Source organism: Microcaecilia unicolor, chromosome 13 (genome assembly GCF_901765095.1).
Source record: "Microcaecilia unicolor chromosome 13, aMicUni1.1, whole genome shotgun sequence".
In the NCBI taxonomy this organism is placed as follows: Eukaryota; Metazoa; Chordata; class Amphibia; order Gymnophiona; family Siphonopidae; genus Microcaecilia; species Microcaecilia unicolor.
In genome coordinates, this window is record NC_044043.1 from 46,590,045 (window position 1) to 46,612,452 (window position 22,408).

General features: G+C 41.6%; 1 protein-coding gene across 2 annotated transcripts in view; it reads right to left on the reverse strand.

Annotated features, from left to right (window-relative positions):
* The window catches only part of USP32 (ubiquitin specific peptidase 32), a 389,293-nt gene that overhangs the window by 157,864 nt on the left and 209,021 nt on the right, over positions 1-22,408 (reverse strand). For both annotated transcript variants that reach the window (XM_030222074.1, XM_030222073.1), the window contains exons 11-13: positions 16,328-16,389; positions 6,236-6,338; positions 2,765-2,948 (exon numbers count right to left, since the gene is read on the reverse strand). In XM_030222074.1, coding sequence (XP_030077934.1) covers positions 2,765-2,948; positions 6,236-6,338; positions 16,328-16,389 — 349 coding nt within the window. The remainder of the gene's footprint in view (positions 1-2,764; positions 2,949-6,235; positions 6,339-16,327; positions 16,390-22,408) is intronic.

Sequence of the window (22,408 nt, forward strand, 5' to 3'; positions counted from 1 at the left end):
GAAATTTACAAGACATACCAATATTATTTAAGCATGGAATATACATTTAGCATTCCTGATGTCATTTAATATGCATAACCTCTGTGATGAATAAATTACACTGAGGTTTCTGATATTCAATGGATTGTAGAACCTGAGGCAGCATAGCTTAACTACTACTAATCATTTCTATAGTGCTACCAGTCATACGCAGCATTGTATACATTATATGCAGGTACTTTCTCTGTCCCTAGAGAGCTCATAATCTAAGTTTTGTACCTGGGGCTCAAGACCACAAGGAGCTGCCAAGGGAATCGAACCCCGACTGCCAGGATCAAAGCCCAATGCACTAACCATTAGGCTACACCTAACTACAGGAAGGTCTTGTCAGGCAAATCTGATTTCTTTAACTGCATGACGAGACAGTTGGATCAAAAATTAAATGTGGTATAGTTAGATTTTAGCAACATCTTTGACAAGGTTCTATACAGGTGATTTACAAAAAAACTGAGTGCTCTTGGTATAGACCCTAAAGTGACCAACTGGGTCAGCAACTGACTGAGTGGAGGGTGACAAAGGGTAGTGGTAAATGGAGCTCACCCTGACTAAAGGGACATTACAAGTGATGTATCGCAAGGATTAGTTCTTGGTCCAGTTATTTTTAACATTTTAATAAGTGATATAGCCAAAATACAGTCTGGCAAGGTTTGCCTCTTTGCGGATGATACCAAAAATATGCAATAGAGTAGACATCTCTGATTCTGTGGATAATATGGAAGAGGGATCTAGTGAAGCTTGAAGAATGATCCAGAATGTGGCAGCTAACATTTAATGCTGAAAATGCAGGGACATGCATTTGAGCTGTAAAAACCCAAGAGAGCAGTACAGTATAGGGGGTGAAGTACTTCTGTGCAGGAAAGAGAAGCAGAATTTGGGGGTGGGGGGTGATTGTAACATAAGTATTGCCATACTGGGACAGACCAAAAGTCCATCAAGCCCAGCATCCTGTTTCCAACAGTGACCAATCCAGGTCACAAATACCTGGCAAGGTTTCAAAAAAGTACAAAACATTTTATGCTGCTTATCCCAGAAATAGTGGATTTTCCCCAAGTCCAATTGAATAATGGCCTATGGACTTTTCCTTTAGGAAGCCGTCCAAACCTTTTTTAAACTCTGCTAAGCTAACTGCCTTTACCACATTCTCCGGCGACAAATTCCAGAGTTTAATTACATGTTGAGTGAAGAAATATTTTCTCCGATTCATCTTAAATTTACTACTTTGTAGCTTCATCGCATGCCCCCTAGTCCTAGTATTTTTGGAAACATGATGGCAAAAGCCAGAAGAATGCTTGGGTGCACAGAAAGGAATGGCCAGCAGGAAAAGAGGAGGTGATACTACCTTTGTACAAGTCTTTGGCGAGACCAAATTAACAGCATTGTGAACAATTCTGGAGACTGCACCTTCAAAAAGATATAAACAGGATAGAGTCGGTCCAGAGGGCAGCTGCTAATATTGTCAGTGGTTTTCGTCATAAAGCATATGGGGACAAAGATCTCAATGTATACACATTAGAGAAAAGGCAGGCCAGGGGAGATATGACTAACATTTAAATAACTCTGTGACATAAATGCACAGGTGAGTTTCTTTCAATTGACAGGAAGCTCTGGAATGAGGAGGAACAGGATGAAGGGAAAGGGGAAAAACTCAGGAGGAATCTAAGGAAGTACCTTGATGACAAAATTGGATGTCCAGGAGGCTTTCTGGAGTCTTTATGTACTTTAGGTAAAGTGTATAAGACAGGAACAGTAGGAAACTTGACATTTAAAAAGCGAAATTTGCTTGCCCATTTAGTACTGGAAGCATTTCTGTGCGTTGTCACTGAATACTTTGGGCTTTTGAAGTCTTTTCCTTCCTATTTTTTGAACAAGGTTTGAATATTTTAAGCACTGGAAGTTTCTGCCCACAGTTATTTTTTGTTTGAAGTAATTCCTGTTGCATTGGCATAGATTACAATTGATCTCTGCCTTTCTCCTTATTCCTTTGCATATAAGGGTCCTCTGGCCTTATCCCATTTCTTCTTGAATTGTTTTATTATTTTTACCTCCAGGGATAATAAAATCTTGAAAAAATATCCCTAGTAAACATACGGGCTATTCTTCAGGAATGTTTTATTTATAAAATGCTTTGTTGTGATCAATGTAGTAGTGTTTAGTCTATGCTTAGTTTGGAAATCTTAAAAATGAGCTTTGGTTCAGTAACAGGGTAAAAGCAATAATAAAAAAAAATAAAAAAAGGGATGAACATAAGAGCCTTATTTACTAAGCTGCATTAGTAGCTTAATACAGGAATGACTGCATACTAAACAATTACGATGCTCTAAATTCTCTGTGAAACAACACTTTGAGATACGTATTAGATGGGGACTGTGACTTGCAGTTAATGCAAAGGTAATCATCATGCTTTAACTGCTAACACAGCAAATTATGTAGTGGAGTTAGCTACATCTCAAGAAAAGTACCTAACTGCAGTTAATGCATGGTAACAAGGTTTGCTCTGTGTTAATTGCACGGCAGCCCTCCCCAAAAGACTGAGAATGCCCCCAACCATTACCACAGATGTCTTGCTTTCAACTACTGCAGTTAATACTAAATCTTACTAAACATCAGTAAACAGGGCCAGCTTCTGAGCTTGCTGCAATTGTTCTACCTTAAATTCATCTCCAGGTGGTGGATTTAGATTCCCCCCCCCCCCAAAAAAAAGAATGAAATCAGATTTTATGCTTACTACTGCCTGTGGTCTCTGAGGCTTCTGATGAACTAGAAATATTATCTGAGAACTTTTCCTCTGTAGGGCTGCAGAAATTAGTCACCACTGTCCTGTCTTCTCCTGGGTCCACTGTGAAGGTTCCAGATGAATTTCTACTTCCACTCAAGAAAGGTGAAGGTTCTATCATCACAGGTCTAGAATCCTAAAATCAATGATACAAAAAAAAAAGATGATATATTACTTTGTATGAGCTGTGACCTGTGTAGAATGAACCCCTTCTCTCAAAATTCATAACTATTTTTTGTTGGTCCTATGGAGGATAATTCTATGAAATGGGTGTTAACATTTACACACCAATTATATGTTTAATTATGTCATATACACATGTATGTGTGCAAATACAATATAATACAGTCTGTACTTCTAACCCAAAGATCTGAGTTCACAATATTACAAGAAGATGGGTAAAAACCCCAGGAAAATGCAATGAAAGAACAAGTAAAACCATTAAAATGTAAATAACAATACAAGAAAAAAATCATTCCATCAGCTTATAAGAAGATGTGTACAAATGAGCTTTAAGTACCTTTCTAAATAAAAAGTAAGATGTTTGATAAATACACATAGGAAGTGAATTCTACCAATGAGGAGATTGCTAAATAAATATTTTTGGGGTTTGAAAGTCGTAAGACTAACTGCAATCTGTCATTTAAAGCACAGTTTCTATGTGTTAGCTAAATTAATTGCAATACATACCATGGTGACAAACCATAAAGAGTAAGAAAGGACACGGTACATATTTTGAAGATAATTCATGCCCTAACTGGAAGCTGACGTAATTTCATCATCAATGGAGAACAGGTACATACTTAGAAGAACTAAAGATCAAATGTACAGCCTTATTTTGCAAAGTCTGAAGTTTTTAACCAGTTTCTCATTTAATCCTGAATAGAAGGCATTACAGTAGTTTATTTGAGGCAAAATAAGTGATTGAACGAACAATCTAAAAGCTGTTAGGTCAAAACAGGACCTGATCCTTCTCAGTTTCCTCATGGTGTAAAACACCTTGGTTGTCAATAATTTGATACGAGGCTCAAAAGTAAGATGCTCATCAACTGTAACACCAAGAATTTTTAGCTGTTTCTCCAACTGGAAAGAAGTACTGTTTATCATGACAGTAGTATTCAAATGAGGTTTATGAGGATTTCCTAAAACCAAAAATTTGGTTTTATCATTATTTGATTTGTTTAGAGAGTGTGGTAGCCGTGTTAGTCCACTTTTAAAGGTAATCAATAGAAATAAAACAAAATTAAACATAGAAAGGAAAATAAGACTACCTTTTTTATTGGACATAACTTAATACATTTCTTGATTAGCTTTCGAAGGTTGCCCTTCTTCGTCAGATCGGAAATAAGAAAATGTGGTAGACGAAGTGAAACATCAAAGCAATTTGTTTGTTTTATTAATTTGTTAATTTGCCGCCTAGGGGGGTAAGAATATCAAAGCCCTCCTCTATTCGATGCAATATAGATGAAATAGTATATGTGAAAGGAATAAAAATAATCACATCATCAACATAAAACATTTTGCTTGGATATTCGCACAGTACTGGCTACCCTCAGCACAGCTTGTCCTGATTAGTGCACAAGGTTTGCATGTTTTAACTTTGCATATGATTAGCTTACTGCATCAGCAAGCAAAATTTCCATGTTACATTCGCTTTAGAAGCAGTGCGCTCATGGCTTCAACGCACAGCTTTCTGCATCAGCTCTCTGCGGACAGAAAAATACCTGTTATACCTGAATTTAACATGCCGTTAACTACTGAAAAAGATGAAAGCTAAATCCAAATTTATGAAAACATTAAATTGAATAGCTAATTGTGACAATAACAAATTAAACAATATAAGTGAGAGGCACCCATGGAAAAGAAAAATTATTGCCTAAACATCTTTCTGGATCCGGTGAAGGAGACCATCACAGTCTCTCTAGGAGATTTGTAGGACCTTGAACATCTCAGCCCTGGGCTTGCCCTGTCTCCAAATGAATGGATATAGCAGTCGCCATTTCCTGGACAAAACCTGGAAAGGAAAGGCAGGTGGAGACTTCCTCCTTTCCTCTGGAGGGAAGGGGTGAGAAGGGATACCATAGGACTCCTCCTCTGAGAAGTACTGTGGATCCTCATCAGACTCCTATCAGAGCTCTTCATCGATGTTGGCAAAAATTCCTCAAGGAGGGCTGATATTGAGCCTGCCTCGAAACACAGGGGTCAAGTCCTCGAAAAAGGAGTTGACGTGTCTGTTACATCCTCAACTCCAGCGAAGCTTCCACCACTGACATCAACGGAGTGACAACACAGGCGGCTATCAACACTGGCTTTGGAGACCTCACTGTAGACTGAGGGCCTTGCATGGCAGCAGCAAGACACATGGCTGGTACAAGCACACCAGACGCATATGATTAGCTTACTGTATCAGCAAGCAAAACTTCCATGTTACATTCACTCTAGAAGCAGTGCACTCAGACATCAGCTCATGGCTTTAATGCACAGCTTCTGCACCAGCCCCTTAGACTATAAGCTCTCTGGAGACAGAAAAATACCTGCTATACCTGAATTTAACATGCCGTTAACTACTGAAAAAGACGCGAGCTAAATCCAAATTTATAGAGGTATGAGCTTGAGGACAAAAGTCCACATCATATCTTAGGGAACACCTGTTGCATTAATGTATTAAGCACAATGGGACCTGGTAAAACTATGGAACACAACCCTTCAGCATGAATATCTTTAGGGTTAAGGGTTTGTGTCACAACTATTTCTATACACTAGAAAGACATAATACATGTATAACAAGGTACAAGACTGTTTAGCAGCCCAAGCAGATCAAACTAACCCATTTGTCCAGCTCATTTTGCAGAAGGAAGAAATGTAATTAAGTCACCATTAAGATACACAAAGATTCCAATTTTGAACTGTCAGTACCAATTTGCTCCTGTCTGAAAAGCAAGTCTGATCCTAATTTATATGGCATCTTCTTTCTGGTATAATTCTGAATACACATCATAGGACTAGATAATACGTCACTTATGTTTCTACCTATTTATATGTAATTGAGTTGTTAAAGATTTTTTTCTGGACTGAACTGAGCAGTACTAATTAGTTGCTCTTTTCAGTGTGCCAAGTCTGCAGTCTATTCTGACACCACCACCCTGGGGTGAAATGGTTTTTCTTCTCTTTTCTTTATCTAAGCAAGTCACCTTCTCCTCAAGATTCTGCTTTCCACTGCTGCTGTATCCAGAGGTTCTTTCCTGTGATTTCTGTAGGCATAGTGGTATCAGAAGAGAAAGTGATGTAGGACTAGCTCTGGTAAAAATAAATGAACCGTAAAAGACAATAGATAATGTCTTCTTGATGAAAACCAGAAAACAAAGATGTAAAATGCTGGGGTATTAGAAGGGACAAGAAGATGAAAAAGGGTCCATTACTTACATATTTTACATAATCTTTCCATTGCTGCCACCACTGCATTGAGATCAGAAACCAGTTGTGTTCAGGCTGCAGGCCATGTCGGCTCTCTCTTTCTAACCACCCTCTAGGTACAAAAAAAAAAAGAAAACAAGCGCAAAACTGAGACACTAAAAGGTCAACAGAAGGCGTCAGCATTATGGCTTATGCTTCAGTGCTCAAGTGCATGAACTCTGGGTTCACAACTCCTATTTACTGGTGCTGGTCAGGTCTAGGCTCAGCAGGGATGTGGTATGTTGAGCCAGGGAGAGAAAATGGCTGCCACTACTATGGTGGCTCTTGATAAACAGGAAACAACATGGTGCTGCCCCTCCTCTCCTCATATGCACTAGCACAGTGCACTCAGTAAAAAAAAAAAAACCTCAGGAAGGCAAAGAACCATTTCCCAAAGCACAATTTTATAATGGTGTACAAAAATTTCCAAAAGTGTACCTGTTTTATAACACATTAAAAAAAAAAACAGATATCTAAAGGCTTTTATAAAACAGACACAATCCCCAGTAGCTGCAAAATGGCAGGTGTAAATATATACATATACTCTATGTATGTACATATATTTTATAAATTATGCATATAGGACTAGATTCTACCTATCACACCTAAAAATTCAGCACCGAAATGAAATTCACCTAAGCACATTCTATAAAATATGCCTTAATTTATATGTAGCTTATAGACTAACCCTAAATTTCTGTGCGGTTTATAGAATCCACCTAGAGCCAGGCCACATGACTAAATTTAGTTGCAGGCAGTTATGCCAAGTAAAATTAGTGTAAATACAGACGCTTAAATTAGGCCCAGACCGAGTGTATTCTATAACACACATAGATTTTAGAAACACCCATGACCCACCCATTTCACTTCCATGGCCACAATGTTTTCAACTACGCGACTTAGAATTTACATGCAGCACGTTATAGAATACGCTTAGACAGTTCGGCATATAAATTCTAATTAATGCCAATTAGTGTCAATTGCTTGTTAAACGGCAATTATAGGCACTGATTGGCTTGTTAACCAATTAGGTTATGCGCATTGTTATAGAATATTCTTCCGTGCAGAAATCTCGGAGCAATATGTAGAATCTGGGGGATACAGTACCACCTTATCCCTGCTCTGCTCTCTTTGGTTAGAGAAGCAAATAAACAGCCCCTGCTCCTGCTATTCCTAGCTCCCTAGATGCAGATTCTGTGTGAGGCATACGTTTAGATGGGCCATGGCACTGGTGGCCCACTCTGTTCCATCACCCATGATCCACAACTATGTCTACATGCAAACTGCATAAAAGTATGAATATGCTTGTCAGAACATGTATGAGCACATTCACCTAAGCAATTTTATAATAGCTATTTCGTACATGTTAAACATACGATATACATGTAAAACACTTTACAAAATTACCCCCAAATGGTTAGCTATTAGTATAGAATGTATAAATGAAATTAAAAAGTAGAGAACCAAGAATACTAATTTATGTAATGAATGTACATAATTTGTATTTATTAGCTCACATGCTTCACCAAAAAATGCCCAAAGAATTCACAAATTCAACAATAAAACAAGAGAAAATTCTATATAAAGGTATGAAATATCAAACTCTAAACATTTAACCTATGGTATATAATTTGCAAAACCCCAAAAAATAATCATTTACTGAAAAGCAAAGATAAAAGGAAAGCTCTGCACAAATTTCTGAAAGCACCAATAGCAATCTAGCTCCCAAACATCCTTCAGAAGGCGTTTCTATGAAGCAGGGACACACTCAAAGATCTCTTACATAGTAACATAGTAGATGACGGCAGAAAAAGACCTGCACGGTCCATCCAGTCTGCCCAACAAGATAAACTCACATGTGCTACTTTTTGTGTATACCTTACCTTGATTTGTACCTGTCCTTTTCCGGGCACAGACCGTATAAGTCTGCCCAGTACTATCCCCACCTCCCAACCACCAGCCCCGCCTCCCACCACCGGTTCTGGCACAGACTGTATAAGTCTGCCCAGCACTATCCCCGCCTCCAAACCACCATTCCCGCCTCCCACCACCAGCTCTGGCACAGACCGTATAAGTCTGCCCAGCACCATCTCCGTCTCCTGCCACCGGCTTTGTCACCCAATCTCGTCTAAGCTCCTTAGGATCCATTCCTTCTGAGCAGGATTCCTTTACGTTTATCCCACGCATGTTTGAATTCCGTTACCGCTTTCGTTTCCACCACCTCCCGCGGGAGGGCATTCCAAGCATCCACTACTCTCTCCGTGAAAAAATACTGGACACCTTTAACTTCATCTCCCTTGAAAACAGCATAAACTTAAATGCAAACAATACTGCTATGAAAGCCCATCACGCTAAAAAAGACTAAAGAGACGGTGATAAATATTATTCCTGGTTATGATAATGTAACAGAAGGTTTGTCGCCAGATTCTGAACTCTTCATTAACCCAATCAAATGCAGAAGTCCAGTCCAATCAGAGTAGCTGGACCCTACTCTAAGTAACAATTCATAGAGAGAAAAAAATAAATAAAATCTTATATACTCACACAACATATGGCCTCAGTCAACTGTACATCCACAACACAGAACAAACTCACACTTTGCCCTTAGAAGGTAAGAAATCCCCTTTAGTAGAACAATTTGTCCTGATGGTTTCTTAATTAAAAGGAATTCTGACTTTCTCAGGATGTGCTTCAAATATACAAATTAATGTGGAGAACAGACCCAACCATTGGGAAACTTCAAATTTACATTCCCAGGGACTAAATACACAGCCAGCACAGAGGACTTGTTGCACAAAAAGAATGACAGTTAGGACAACATATAATAGAATCAATTTGCTCTTATATTGGCTCCCATTCAGAACATGTAGAAAAGCAGAAGAATTTTTTAACTAAATGAACTTCAACTGCCTGGGGTGCCCTGTGCAATGACTAAACCCCCAATAACAGCTATTATCACAGGTTCTAACAGATCCTCCGAACCCAAGCTTGAAAATTTCCGTGCTTGCGTCCTCCTGAGGCAAATGCAAAACGGGGGGGGGGGGGGGGGGGGGGGGGGGGGGGGGTCCCTCTGTCGAGGATCTTGAAATGTGTTATAGCGGAACTTTGAACTTTGAAGTAAGCCCCGGCTGGATGCCTGAAGAATTTAGATGTGGCGATCACCAAACAGGTGATTAAGATAAGTTTATGATTTTGTTCTGTGCACAGTTTTGCTTTTTTTGTTAATGTGGATTTTTCTAGTGATATATTGACTCTTACTCATGATAATGTTTTGAAGATTAACCTGGTCCTCTGTGGGGTTTTTTGTCTGCAAGGTTTTTTTCTCTTTGTGAATTGTTTTCCTTGCAGTTGGGTTCGGAGGATCTGTTAGAACCTGTGATAATAGCCATTGCTCAGGGCACCCCAGGCAGTTGAGGTTCTTTTAGTTAAAAAAATTATTTTGCTTTTTTACATGTTCTGAGAGTGGGAGCCAATATATGAGCAAATTGATTCTATTATATGCAGTTTCTGAATATATTTTGCTCTCCAGCTTCTTTAGATTTTTGAGTTAGGACAACATTCATTTCCCAACACTTAAAATTCTGGAAGATCCAAAAGTCAAATTGAGGTCTGTATCCAAGGACCAAGAGTTGTTTCTAGTACCGTGTGGTGGATGAAAACTAGACCGACAACAATCCAATAGATTATGTGGCTCAATAAAAGGTTGCTACTGGCCAAGAACCACCAGCTCCAATACTTTACCTGCAAAAGGGAAGCTGGACAAAGCAAAAATTCCTATTATTTAAAAGATCCTGAAAATCTTCTTTAGAAGAAGACAAATAATCACCACACTCAATTTATATGGAATATAGTCAAGTTACCTTTCACCTGCTAAACTCGAGAGACAGGGATCTAAACTGCAAGTGGTAGGCATAGTATCTAGCATAATCTGATCTAAATATCTGCCTGACAACTCCTGGAACAATTCCAATTTTAACTTCCCAAAGAGACCAATCAACCTTCAATAGGCATTAATGGAACTACAATCAACCCAGGGTTTTTCACATCTCAAAAAGACAATTCATTCACAACTCATACCAGAAAAGAAATATTTGGGACAGTCGCTGCAGTCTTAGACACTCACAGACATACAGAAACACCTCACCTTTTAAATTTAAACTTTACTGATGTTTAACAAAATGAAGGCCATTATTTAAGAACATACCCATGTGTAAATAACAGCATTTACACATGACTTATTACATGCATGCATAAATATATATTTCAGAAAGACTATTCACATATGAAGATTCATACTACACCGAGATTTTAAGGGGGCAGGACTACAATGTACACGTGTAGTCCCCATTTACTAAAGGAAATGGGGGAAAAATTCCATGTTGGTTTTTCACCAGCTCAAAGGAACACACAGGTTTTTAAAAAGTCTTTGTTTTGGCAAGGTGTTTAAATGAGGACTAAGGAAGCCATTCTAAGTTTCCAAGCTTATTATAGTAACATAGTAAATGATGGCAGATAAAGATCTGAACGGTCCATCTAGTCTGCCCAACAAGATAAACTCATTTTACATGGTATTTGATACTTTATATGTATCTCCAAGTTTGATTTGTCCTTGCCTTTCTCAGGGCACAGCAGTGGCGTAGCCACAGGTGGGCCTGGGCCCACCCACTTAGGGCTCAGGCCCACCCAAAAGTAGCACATATTTGGTGGTAGCTGGTGGGGATCCCAAGCTCAGCCAGCTGAAGACCTCCATGATACCGGCACCTGCTCATGCTCTGTTTTCTGCACATGCCTGCTGCAGACTGAAAAGGTAGAAATTAGCGTTTTCTCACCTGCTGAGATATTGTTTGGTGGTGGGGGTGGGGGGGTGGGAGCACTTGGTGCCCACCCACTTCTTGCCTAGGCCCACCCAAAATTTGTAGTCTGGCTACGCCCCTGGGGCACAGACCGTAAAAGTCTGCCCAGCACTGTTCTTGTACTAAAAGTTCTGAAGCTAACGTTGAAGCCCCTTAAAATTTACACTCCAGTCCATCCATATCTATTCAGTTATGATCAGGACGTAGACCGTAGAAGTCTGCCCAGCACCGGTTTTGCTTCCCAATTACCAGCGTTGCCACCCAATCTCCGCTAAGATTCCGTAGATTCATTCCTTCTAAACAAGATTCCTCTGTGTTTATCCCATGCATGTTTGAATTCCATTACCGTTTTCATCTCCACCACCTCCCGTGGGAGGGCATTCCATGTATCCACCACCCTTTCCGTGAAAAAATACATCCTGACATTACTCCTGAGTCTGCCCCCCCTTCAACCTCAATTCATGTCCTATAGTTCTACCACCTTCCCGTCTCCGGAAAAGTTTGTTTGCGGATTAAGATCTTTCAAATACAGTAAAATAGGAAAAGAACTACAATATGAATAGGACAGGCATAGGTTAGCGGAAAGAAAACAAACTAACCCAAACATGCAATCCGATACATATACTCATAAAACATATCTCACATGTACACATACAAATATTTCATGGAGTCTGAGGAAATCACACCCAAAACGGCAAGCAAGCAATCAGCATGGAAACACTGAAGTAAATAAGTTTTAATCCTTCCTTAAACTTCGACAAGGAAAATTCCAAGCGGAGAACCAATGGAAGCTCATTTCAAAGCTAAGGCCCGATAACCCCCCCCCCCCCTCAAAATGTTTACTTAAAGTCATAGCACGCATAGAGTCATGGGTACTACCCAGTAATCGAGATCACAAGGATTTCTAGGAGCAAGTAGGTTCGTAAGGAATCAAGTACTGGGACAGTAAAATGGAACATTACAAATCCAAATTTTGAAAATTAGAAGAACTATTATATAAACAAGTCTGGAAGGAAGAGGAAGCCAATGTTCTACCCTATAACAAGGAGTAATGTGATCATATTTGGCAGTGCCCGCGAGCAAGCAAAGAGAAGAATTTTGCACTAATTGAAGTCATCAAAGCTCCAACTAGGAGAGAATTACAATAATCCAATCAAGATATAACTAATGAATATATAACTATCCAAAAAGCAGAATGAGTCAAAATACAATGGACAGACTAAATAAGACGCAATTTATGAAAACAAGATCTCAACTGCAGTATGGACATGAAAAAAAAAGTGTTGTATCAATGTCACGTCTGTGGCCATGACCATCCTCAGACTTACCTTATTCCTGGGGGTTAGCTTCCTAGCTGGCTCCTGTTTCTTCTGTCTGTCCTTTCTGAGCTAGCTCTGGCTCTCTGTGCTGGCTGCATCCAGCAGCATGACACTAATTGCCTCACTATACTGCACCTGTGGGTGTTGCCTGGGTTAGCTCTCTCTCTGTGTGCTGGCTGCTTCCAGCATGACTCTAATTGCTTCACTATACTACACCCTCTCTGTGTTTCACTGTGCTTTCTGCCTGCTCTGTGGTTTGTGCCTGAACAGCCTCTGTAGTGCTTAGAGATTGCTGCAGCTGTGCCTTTGGTGTTGAAGGGCTTTATTAAGCACTTAGAGACTGCAGCCTTTGCCTTTGCATTGCCAATGCCTCCGCAGTGCCTTAGGTCCCGAGGTTAGTGTGCTGTTTGCACAGTTAGCTTTCCTTGTCTTTTCTTGTGGGCTTCCAGCTCTTCTGCTTTGCGAGTTACTATCATCTGTGGGCCTTGCCTTCTGGCCCTTCTGTGTTTACTGCTCTGTGGGCCTTCTGGCCCTTCTGTGTTTATTGCTCTGTGGGCTTTCAGCCTTTCTGTGTTTATTATTCTCTGTGGGCTTCTAGCCTGTTATCCCTGTGCAGTGGTGCTGCCCCCTGTCTGAGGTTGGTCAGCGGTTGATGCTGCAGCCATTTCTCTCCTTTCTATCTGTTAGCTACTGTAGCTCCAGTCTAACCCTTCCTCTGGCAAGCGTAGCTGTCATTCCCATTCTCTTGAGCTTAGCTTGTATGTAGCTCCTGTGTCCTCTTCCCTGCCTGTCTGCCTTGCTTTAGCCTAGGTACCTGGAGCACCGCTGGATCCTGACTCCGGTTGTTCCTGTTGCTAGTTCCAGTTCTGGTTTTCCTGTAAGCCCTACCGGCTGCTCGAACCTGAGGGTTCAACCCTCGGGGAAAGGCAGCTAAGCGTAGGTGAAGCCTACTCCAGTGTGTTCCAGTCCGGTGAGTTCCAGTCCCGAGTGTTCCAGTGCAGGACTCCAGTCCGGGGTTCCAGTCCAGCCTTGTCTCTTCTCTGCTCCGAAGGTGATCTTGCCTGCCACTGCCGCTCCTCGGCCGTGGTCCAAGGACTCACGTACCCAGGGTTCCCGGGGAAGAAGCCTGACAGAATGCCAAGGTCCTCGAGAACACGACAATCAAAGATCAACACTAGGACCTTACTGGATTGCACCGGGGAAGGGCAGTGCCAGAAAGAAAAAGAGGGACAGGGAGCTGCTAGCGATCCGTACAATGGAATAAAAGCACTCTGGATTTTTACGAGTTCAGTTTAAGCCTATTGAGATCCAGCCAATGTTCTATATCTGATATTTTGGAATTAAGTAATTGTATTTCCCCAGCAGTACTCATGTAAGTTATTCCTCCTCCAAAATGAAACCAAATTAAAATTGCAAGCTTACCACCCAATTGGTGCACTTACTCATGTAGGTTTGTAAAATGGGTCAGCTACACAATGAAGCGAAGCCACTTACACATGAAATTATTATCTGATTGTATAACTACACTATTTTACAATGGCAATAACACATACACAGTGGCATTTTTACTGGGTTGTTTTTACATCTGAACAAGTCACACATTACCCACAGTGAGGGATAAACATAGAGGAGGATCTTTATGTAGAATAAAAAAGATGGAATTCAATTAAAGTACAACTTAAATGACCTCATAGTTGGAGTGAACTTTGATTGCAGATTCAGAGGTTGGGAAGTAAGACCAATGTCAAGCAGACTTCTACAGTCTGGGACCCGTAAATGGCAAAGAGATCAGGATCAAGGCTGGAGTGGGCTTCAAAGACAACTTCAGTACTTGGGAAGTAGGACTGGTGCTAGGCAGACTTCTATAGTCTGTGCCCCAGAATTATAAGAAGAGATAGAGATTAAGTATGCTAGTGTTTAATCATGAAGAAGTGGAACCTGTGCAGAGTGCCAGATACAGCTCTGGCCACCTTATTGGGCATAAGTACATAAGTACATAAGTAGTGCCATACTGGGAAAGACCAAAGGTCCATCTAGCCCAGCATCCTGTCACCGACAGTGGCCAATCCAGGTCAAGGGCACCTGGCACGCTCCCCAAACGTAAAAACATTCCAGACAAGTTATACCTAAAAATGCGGAATTTTTCCAAGTCCATTTAATAGCGGTCTATGGACTTGTCCTTTAGGAATCTATCTAACCCCTTTTTAAACTCCGTCAAGCTAACCGCCCGTACCACGTTCTCCGGCAACGAATTCCAGAGTCTAATTACACGTTGGGTGAAGAAAAATTTTCTCCGATTCGTTTTAAATTTACCACACTGTAGCTTCAACTCATGCCCTCTAGTCCTAGTATTTTTGGATAGCGTGAACAGTCGCTTCACATCCACCCGATCCATTCCACTCATTATTTTATACACTTCTATCATATCTCCCCTCAGCCGTCTCTTCTCCAAGCTGAAAAGCCCTAGCCTTCTCAGCCTCTCTTCATAGGAAAGTCGTCCCATCCCCACTATCATTTTCGTCGCCCTTCGCTGTACCTTTTCCAATTCTACTATATCTTTTTTGAGATACGGAGACCAGTACTGAACACAATACTCCAGGTGCGGTCGCACCATGGAGCGATACAACGGCATTATAACATCCGCACACCTGGACTCCATACCCTTCCTAATAACACCCAACATTCTATTTGCTTTCCTAGCCGCAGCAGCACACTGAGCAGAAGGTTTCAGCGTATCATCGACGACGACACCCAGATCCCTTTCTTGATCCGTAACTCCTAATGCGGAACCTTGCAAGACGTAGCTATAATTCGGGTTCCTCTTACCCACATGCATCACTTTGCACTTGTCAACATTGAACTTCATCTGCCACTTGCACGCCCATTCTCCCAGTCTCGCAAGGTCCTCCTGTAATCGTTCACATTCCTCCTGCGACTTGACGACCCTGAATAATTTTGTGTCATCGGCGAATTTAATTACCTCACTAGTTATTCCCATCTCTAGGTCATTTATAAATACATTAAAAAGCAACGGACCCAGCACAGACCCCTGCGGGACCCCACTAACTACCCTCCTCCACTGAGAATACTGGCCACGCAATCCTACTCTCTGTTTCCTATCTTTCAACCAGTTCTTAATCCATAATAATACCCTACCTCCGATTCCATGGCTCTGCAATTTCTTCAGGAGTCTTTCGTGCGGCACTTTGTCAAACGCCTTCTGAAAATCCAGATATACAATATCAACCGGCTCCCCATTGTCCACATGTTTGCTTACCCCCTCAAAAAAATGCATTAGATTGGTGAGGCAAGACTTCCCTTCACTAAATCCGTGCTGACTTTGTCTCATCAGGCAGACTGGATGGACTGTGCAGGTCTTTATCTGCCAACATTTACTATGTTACTATGCTGCTACTTCTATGTGGAACTGCTGGCAACTCCATGTTGAAGGTGCCAGGTCCATGCGATTCATTTTAACATGAATATTTGTAAAATGGCTGTGTCACACATGGTTGGTTTGTGTTGGGGGAATTGCCGGGTTGAGAAAATTGGTATGGGGGCAAAGAGAGGGGAGGTGCTTGTTCAACATCTTGAAAAGATAGCAGGCCCAACATTGGATATGCTATCAACGTATTGCTGTGACCAGAAACATGTTATGTCCCCAGATGCAACAATGCAGAACACAATTTACTGTGCAAGATATTAACTTGTAGAACTGACATAGTGAAGGTTAGTGACTTGTGTAGTAAATTGAGCTGCAGTAAAATAGCAAATTTTACTGAAGCCCAGTATCCACCCTTTGGTTTCTCTTATTTATTTGACACCTGAAGGTGTTAACTCTTAACTGCATAATCACAACAGATTCACATTAAATATAATACAAGGTATACCTAATGATTTGTCCTTCCTCTTCTGGAGTAGCAGGTCTTAAACCCAAAACTATATGGCACACCTAGAAAGAAAGTGGGGGAAGGGTGAAGAATCAAAATGTTACTGTGGTGTGGTTCCTATGGATTGCAATGTCTCATTATGGAGAACCACAGTCAAGATGACTATAAAAGAATACACAGAGCAGCAAAATATTTCTCTTATATATTGAAAAATTGTTCACAACAAATAATACTCTGCAACACCAGAATACGCTCATCAAAAATGTTGGTTCCTTTTCAGAAAGCTGGGCTTTATCCCATGACTTTCATAAATTTTTTTTATTCATTTCATAGTCTCATTAAAAAAAATGTTTAAGACATAGTCAAATCAATTTTGCACACACTAAAGGGTCCTTTTACTAAGGCATGCTAGAAAGTGCCCAGCACTGTCAGTAGCGCTTGGGTTTGTCATGCTCTGGCCACTTTCTAGCATGGCTACAAAATGACCGTGGTCGGCTCCTTTTTTTTTTTTTTTTTTTTTTTTTAAATGGCCACATTTTAATTTTTCCATTAGCCCGTGGCCATTACCGCTGAGAGCCTTTAACGCCACCTATTTAAGTGGTAGTAAGAGTTCCTGCACTAATAAGGTAACATGCAGTAATGTGCCCGCGCTACCTGATTAGTGCAGGTACGCCTCCTGTGGCAAAAAATAAAAAATAATTTTTACCACAGGAGTAGTGCGTGCTGCAGCCCAAACTACAGAGGGATACCTCAGCGCATCCAGCAGTAGTACCCTTTTACCGCGCAGTAGGCCCGCGTTAGGCCTACTGCAACTTAGTAAAAGGGCTCCTAAGATTTGTTGAGGTGCATGAATTAACTGAATGTGAGCTAACACAAACACATGCTTAAATCAAAAAGCAGATGTAAACGTGTGCACTACTAGAGCTGGTATTAGGTGCTTATTTTATAAAAGCAAGAAAGAGTCAATGTTGCCTTTATAAAATAGAATAGACCAAGTCTAGAGAGCAAACTAGGATTCTGTTCAGGGCCCTTAGGTCTAGGGTGAGATGAAATCCCATCATCTTTTTGGGCACAAGGAAAAACCTGGAAAATAATCCCTTCCTTTCTTGCCTGGGTGGCATGGGTTCAACCACACTGGCCTGTAAAAGGGCGGAAGATTTCCTCCTCAAGTACCTGCTTGTGCTGAGAGAAGATGTACAAAGCTCTCAGTTGAAAATCTGGTGGTCTTTGTCACTAATGCAGGGCATAACCAAGACGGAATTTTTGAAGAACCAACCATTTGGAGGTTACAAGGGACCACCTGTGTTGGTAAAAATTCAAACTCCCCCCTAATTGTAAGCCATCTGGGATGGTTACTTTGAGCACAGCTACGCTCTCCTGGAGCCAGTCAAAAGTTCATCCTTTGTTTTGACTGGGGATCTGGCTGGGGCTTTTGAGGGCGGGCCTAATGAGACCAAGAATGCTGGGCCTGGGGATTATGGGGGGAGCGAGAAAGTGGTGAAGTAGTAGAGTTGCTGCCTAGGCCCCCTCAAAGAACTCCTAGGAGGCTGCCACCGGGGGTTGCTGAGACAAGGTTTCAATGGTATTTGTATGTTTCTTGATGAGGTCTGCAACCTCTTCTACCTCATCTATCACCAGGTAGTCACCTTGGCAAGGAACATCCATCAACCTCTCCTGAACTGCTTGTTCTAGGTAAGAGACACACAGCCATGAGAGTCTGCGCATCCCAACACCCATGGTGGAGAGTCTGAACGCTATATCAAAAGAGTCATATGCACCTCTAGCCATATATTTTCTACACTTTAGCTGCTTACTGGCCAACTGGCCAAGCTCTGCGGCTTGCTTCTGTGGGAGAGAATCCACAAGGCTTTGCGTACTGTGGGCCAAAGACTGCAAGTAAAGGTTGTATAGAGATGGAAAGACTATATGAAGGCAATGAGCATCGAGGCCTGAAAAGCTTTCCTCTCAAATGTGTCCAGTGTCCAAACCTCTCCTATCTGGGGCACTGAGGCATGAGTCGTGGAGCTCCTAGCTCATTTGAGGATGGATTCGACTACCAAAGAGTGGTGAGAAAGTTGGGCCCTCTCAAATCCAGAAGCCTTCTGGATACAATACTGTGTATCCATCTTCTTAGGTGCAACCTGCACTGAGATTCCTAGTTCTTCATCAGTGGATTTTTAAGGATAGGGTGCAATGGTACTGTGACCCCTTCCTTAGGAGGTGATCCATAGTCTAGGGCAGTTAACATTTCTGCCCTAGGGTCTTCCTATGTCTCTAACTTAAATGGGATGGCAGAAGCCACCTCTCTAACATAACCAGTGAAAGAGAGACCCTCAGGTGGAGATTTACATCTCTGCTGAGGTGGAGAGGGATCAGAGGTTATCCGATAAGACTCCCCCTCCAAGAAGTAGTATGGGTCCTCCCCTGAGTCCCATGAATTGGACCACACAGACTCTTCACTGTATTCAGACCAGGTTGAATGAGTCTGTGTGCCTGCCTCGGCTCAGTGGAACCATGTCCAAGTCTTGAAGAGCGTTGAGGTACAGCCCTACCCTCTGACTCTGGGGAAGCTTCCTACCCCAATGTCAAGAGTGGTAATGTGTCGATGTTGACACCATTTGAGGTGCCAGCATCGAGGATTTCTGCACAAGCATGGGTTGAGCATCAGAAAGAATTTGGGGCTGATCCACAGCTGGCTCAAGCGCCCTCCATGCCTGAGCAATTTGCAGCTGCATCATCATTTTTGTTGCCCTTCTCTAGACCTTTTCAAGTTCTTCTATATCTTTTGAGATGAAACGACCAGAACTGCAAAGAAAATTCAAGGTGCAGCAGCACCAGGGACCTCTACAGAGAAACGATGATATCCTGTTTTGTTCTCCAATCCTTGTCAAACCATCCCTAACAAGTTATTTAACCCATGAGTGCCCCTGATACAACATTTACCCCCTTCTGTTGAAGTTCCTCTGCGTGCGTCTGACGTCAGACGCACGCAGAGGAACTTGAACGGATCATTGAAGAAGCAGCGCCGCGAAGGCCAGCACAGGACTTTGGCTGACGGGGTTTGGGGTCCCCCGTCAGCACAGGTACTGGACGGCAGCGGGGGATGGTTTTCGGCGGGAAAGGGGGGGTCGACAGGGTCGCGGAAGGGGGGTACAGGGGGCCGTAAGGGGGGGTGTTGAAATCGGAGGGAGGGTGGAGTGTGGAACTCAGTGGGAGGTGTGTGAGGGGACACGGGGTGTTCATGCTCGTAAGGTGGCGGGGTGGGTTGGTGATGCGGCGAGAAGGGGATCTGTGTTGCCCCGCTCCCTGCCACTTGCTCTGAAGTGGCAGGGAGCAGCGCACTGACAGCTGATTCCCAGGCAGGGGGAGGAGTAGGGAAACACGCGAAACTCCTCCCCTTGCTTTGGAATCAGCTATCACTGACGTCAGTGCGTGCCTGCCTAGCAGACCACCTCTGAGGGAGGCACGGTCCCAGGCACATTAGAACGTTGGAGGTGAGAATTATTATATAGGATAGAGAGAGAGACAGCCAGACAAAGATGAGGAGTTTAGCTATTTAAAGTTAAAGAGGAAAAGGGGATAGTTTAATATAACACCCTGGTTTAGCAGGTATATTTTATACTACTATTTTATGTTTGCTTCTCAATGCATTGCAAAGGACCTAGAATTAATCTATTACTAAGGATTAATCACTTGCTGATGAAAATCTCCATTTAAATCCTGTGGTGAAAGAAATCTCCCTCCTGTTTGCTTAATTGGCTTAAAAGCCTATAAATCAGAGATCGAGCTTGAGTTTGGTGGGAATTAAACATGAACAGAGGATCTTTTACCTACCCTACTGACTTGCTTATTTTCTTTTTAAATAGACAGAGCTTTTATCCAGCCTACTGCTCAACTTTCTTTTAAATAAACACAGAATTTATCAGTTTCCCTAACTTTAAAGGCAATATACAAAGCTAAAACTAAAACATACACTTTTTCACTCTTAGTCACACATGTTCCCACTCAGACACACACATGCAAACAAGATCTCTGATTCCCCTGTTTCTCTCTACAACACACACGTTCCCACTCACACACTCAAAGCTCTTCCTCTCAGAAACATACACTGACCCCTCTTATTCTCTAAACACATATACAACAAGCACACTTCCAGGTACATGCACATACTCTAATACCCTCACGCTCTCTCACACATACATACATACATACATGCTTCTCTTCTGTCTCCAACACACATGTACAACTGCTGATGTGCTGCCTTATGAGATGGCATCACACAGAATTCTTGTGCTTGCTGCAAGATCTTCCCCAGCCTGTGGCAGTCCTCTCATACAATTCCTACCCTTTTTGGCACCCTCTATCCCCAGGACACTCACCAGTGGAAGGGGCTAACTTTCTCTCCCCCTTCCTCAGACTGGCATGGATTTGAAGGGGGGGGAGATAAATGATACAAACGTTCTTCCCACCCCATCCACTCTCTAACTTAAACACATACAATCTTGCTCTAAGGTCCAACCTTACCAGTCTAAATCTTCCCAATTGTTGCACTGCAAATGCAACAGAGCAATTTAATAAAATATTTTCAGACCTTTATAATTCTTGATCTTCTCTTCTTATTTTCTTCCTTAATCTTTATTTTCTTTCATGTTTCTTTAATCTTATTTAGATTTCTTATTTTCATGTCTGTAGCCTTGCCTTATTTATTCATTTCCCCTTCTTCCACATATACTCTCCCTATTGATTTCAAAGATTTCTTTTTCTGTTACCTATTCTAAACTATATATAAATAAACTAGAGGAATGGAGGAATTAATATCCAACATATATCATTAACTACTCTCTATTTAGATCATGCCTAAGTAGACAAATTTAAAGATATTAATTTAATGCAATACACCTCTGTGTCTTTAGGAGGAAAAGGTCTAAGAGAAAATAAGCATTCCTTGTGTTTATGCTTATACTGTCATCAATTTTAGGAATAAAAGAATCCTCTAAACTACACTATATTCACAGCCTTTCCACTTAATTTTCCCACCTTTTCTCATGTTTCTTTTTACTTAATTTATTCCTGGTCCCATTTCTTTTCTCTTCTTTTCTTTTTTTTGTCTCACATTTCTTATATATACTACTACTTATCATATACTGTTCCATTCTCCTCTCCTACAAATTTCTTGCCTCTCTCCTCCTCATGTAACACTTACTGAGTGCATCACTTCCGGCATAGCGTCATTCGCTTCCGTGCACTTCGGCGTTTTTTGTTTTTGGCGCCTTTTTTTGTTTATAGTGCCGGTTTCTTTCAAGGCACATTTTTTCAAATTGCATTACGAACAGCGCGTGCAGCGCATCTGACGGCATCTTTTTCCTAAATACAGTCTTTCTAAAGACTACAACGTTACGTCTGAAGGATTATCTTCAACGTTATTTTGCCCTAGAGTCAACTGTAAGACTTTAAAAGGTTTGTCATCACCATTGCTACGCAGCACTGCGCAAAGCAGACTCCTGATGCAGGCCTGACGGCCAAAACACGACGTTGTGTCGAGTCTTCAAATTATTAATAAAATTGTTTATTATCGAACATCCTCCAGTCTCTGGTATCCTTGGTCACTCTCCCACTTCTTTTACACTACACTTACTTTTCCCCATCTCTCACATGCTGCTTTCTTTACCTCATTTATTTCTCCTGTATCCCTCATCTCTCTTCACCACTACCAGTCCCCTTTATCTTTCTTCTCTTTCCTGCTCTTCCCCACTCCAAATGAACTCTCCTCTTACCCCTTCTACTACTACTACTTATCATTTCTATAGCGTTACTAGAGGTACGCAGCGCTGTACACTTGAACATGAAGAGACAGTCCCTGCTCGACAGAGCTTACAATCTAATTAGGACAAACAGGACAAATAAGGGATAAGGTAATTACTAAGGTGGGAATGATAAAATAAGGGTACAGAATAAGCGAGTAAGGGTTAAAAGTTAAAAGCAGCATCAAAAAGGTGGGCTTTTAGCCACACCCTTATGTCTCCATTCTTCTTTCACTCATTTTGCCTTCCCCATCTCTCCTTCCTCTTGGTCTTCCACATT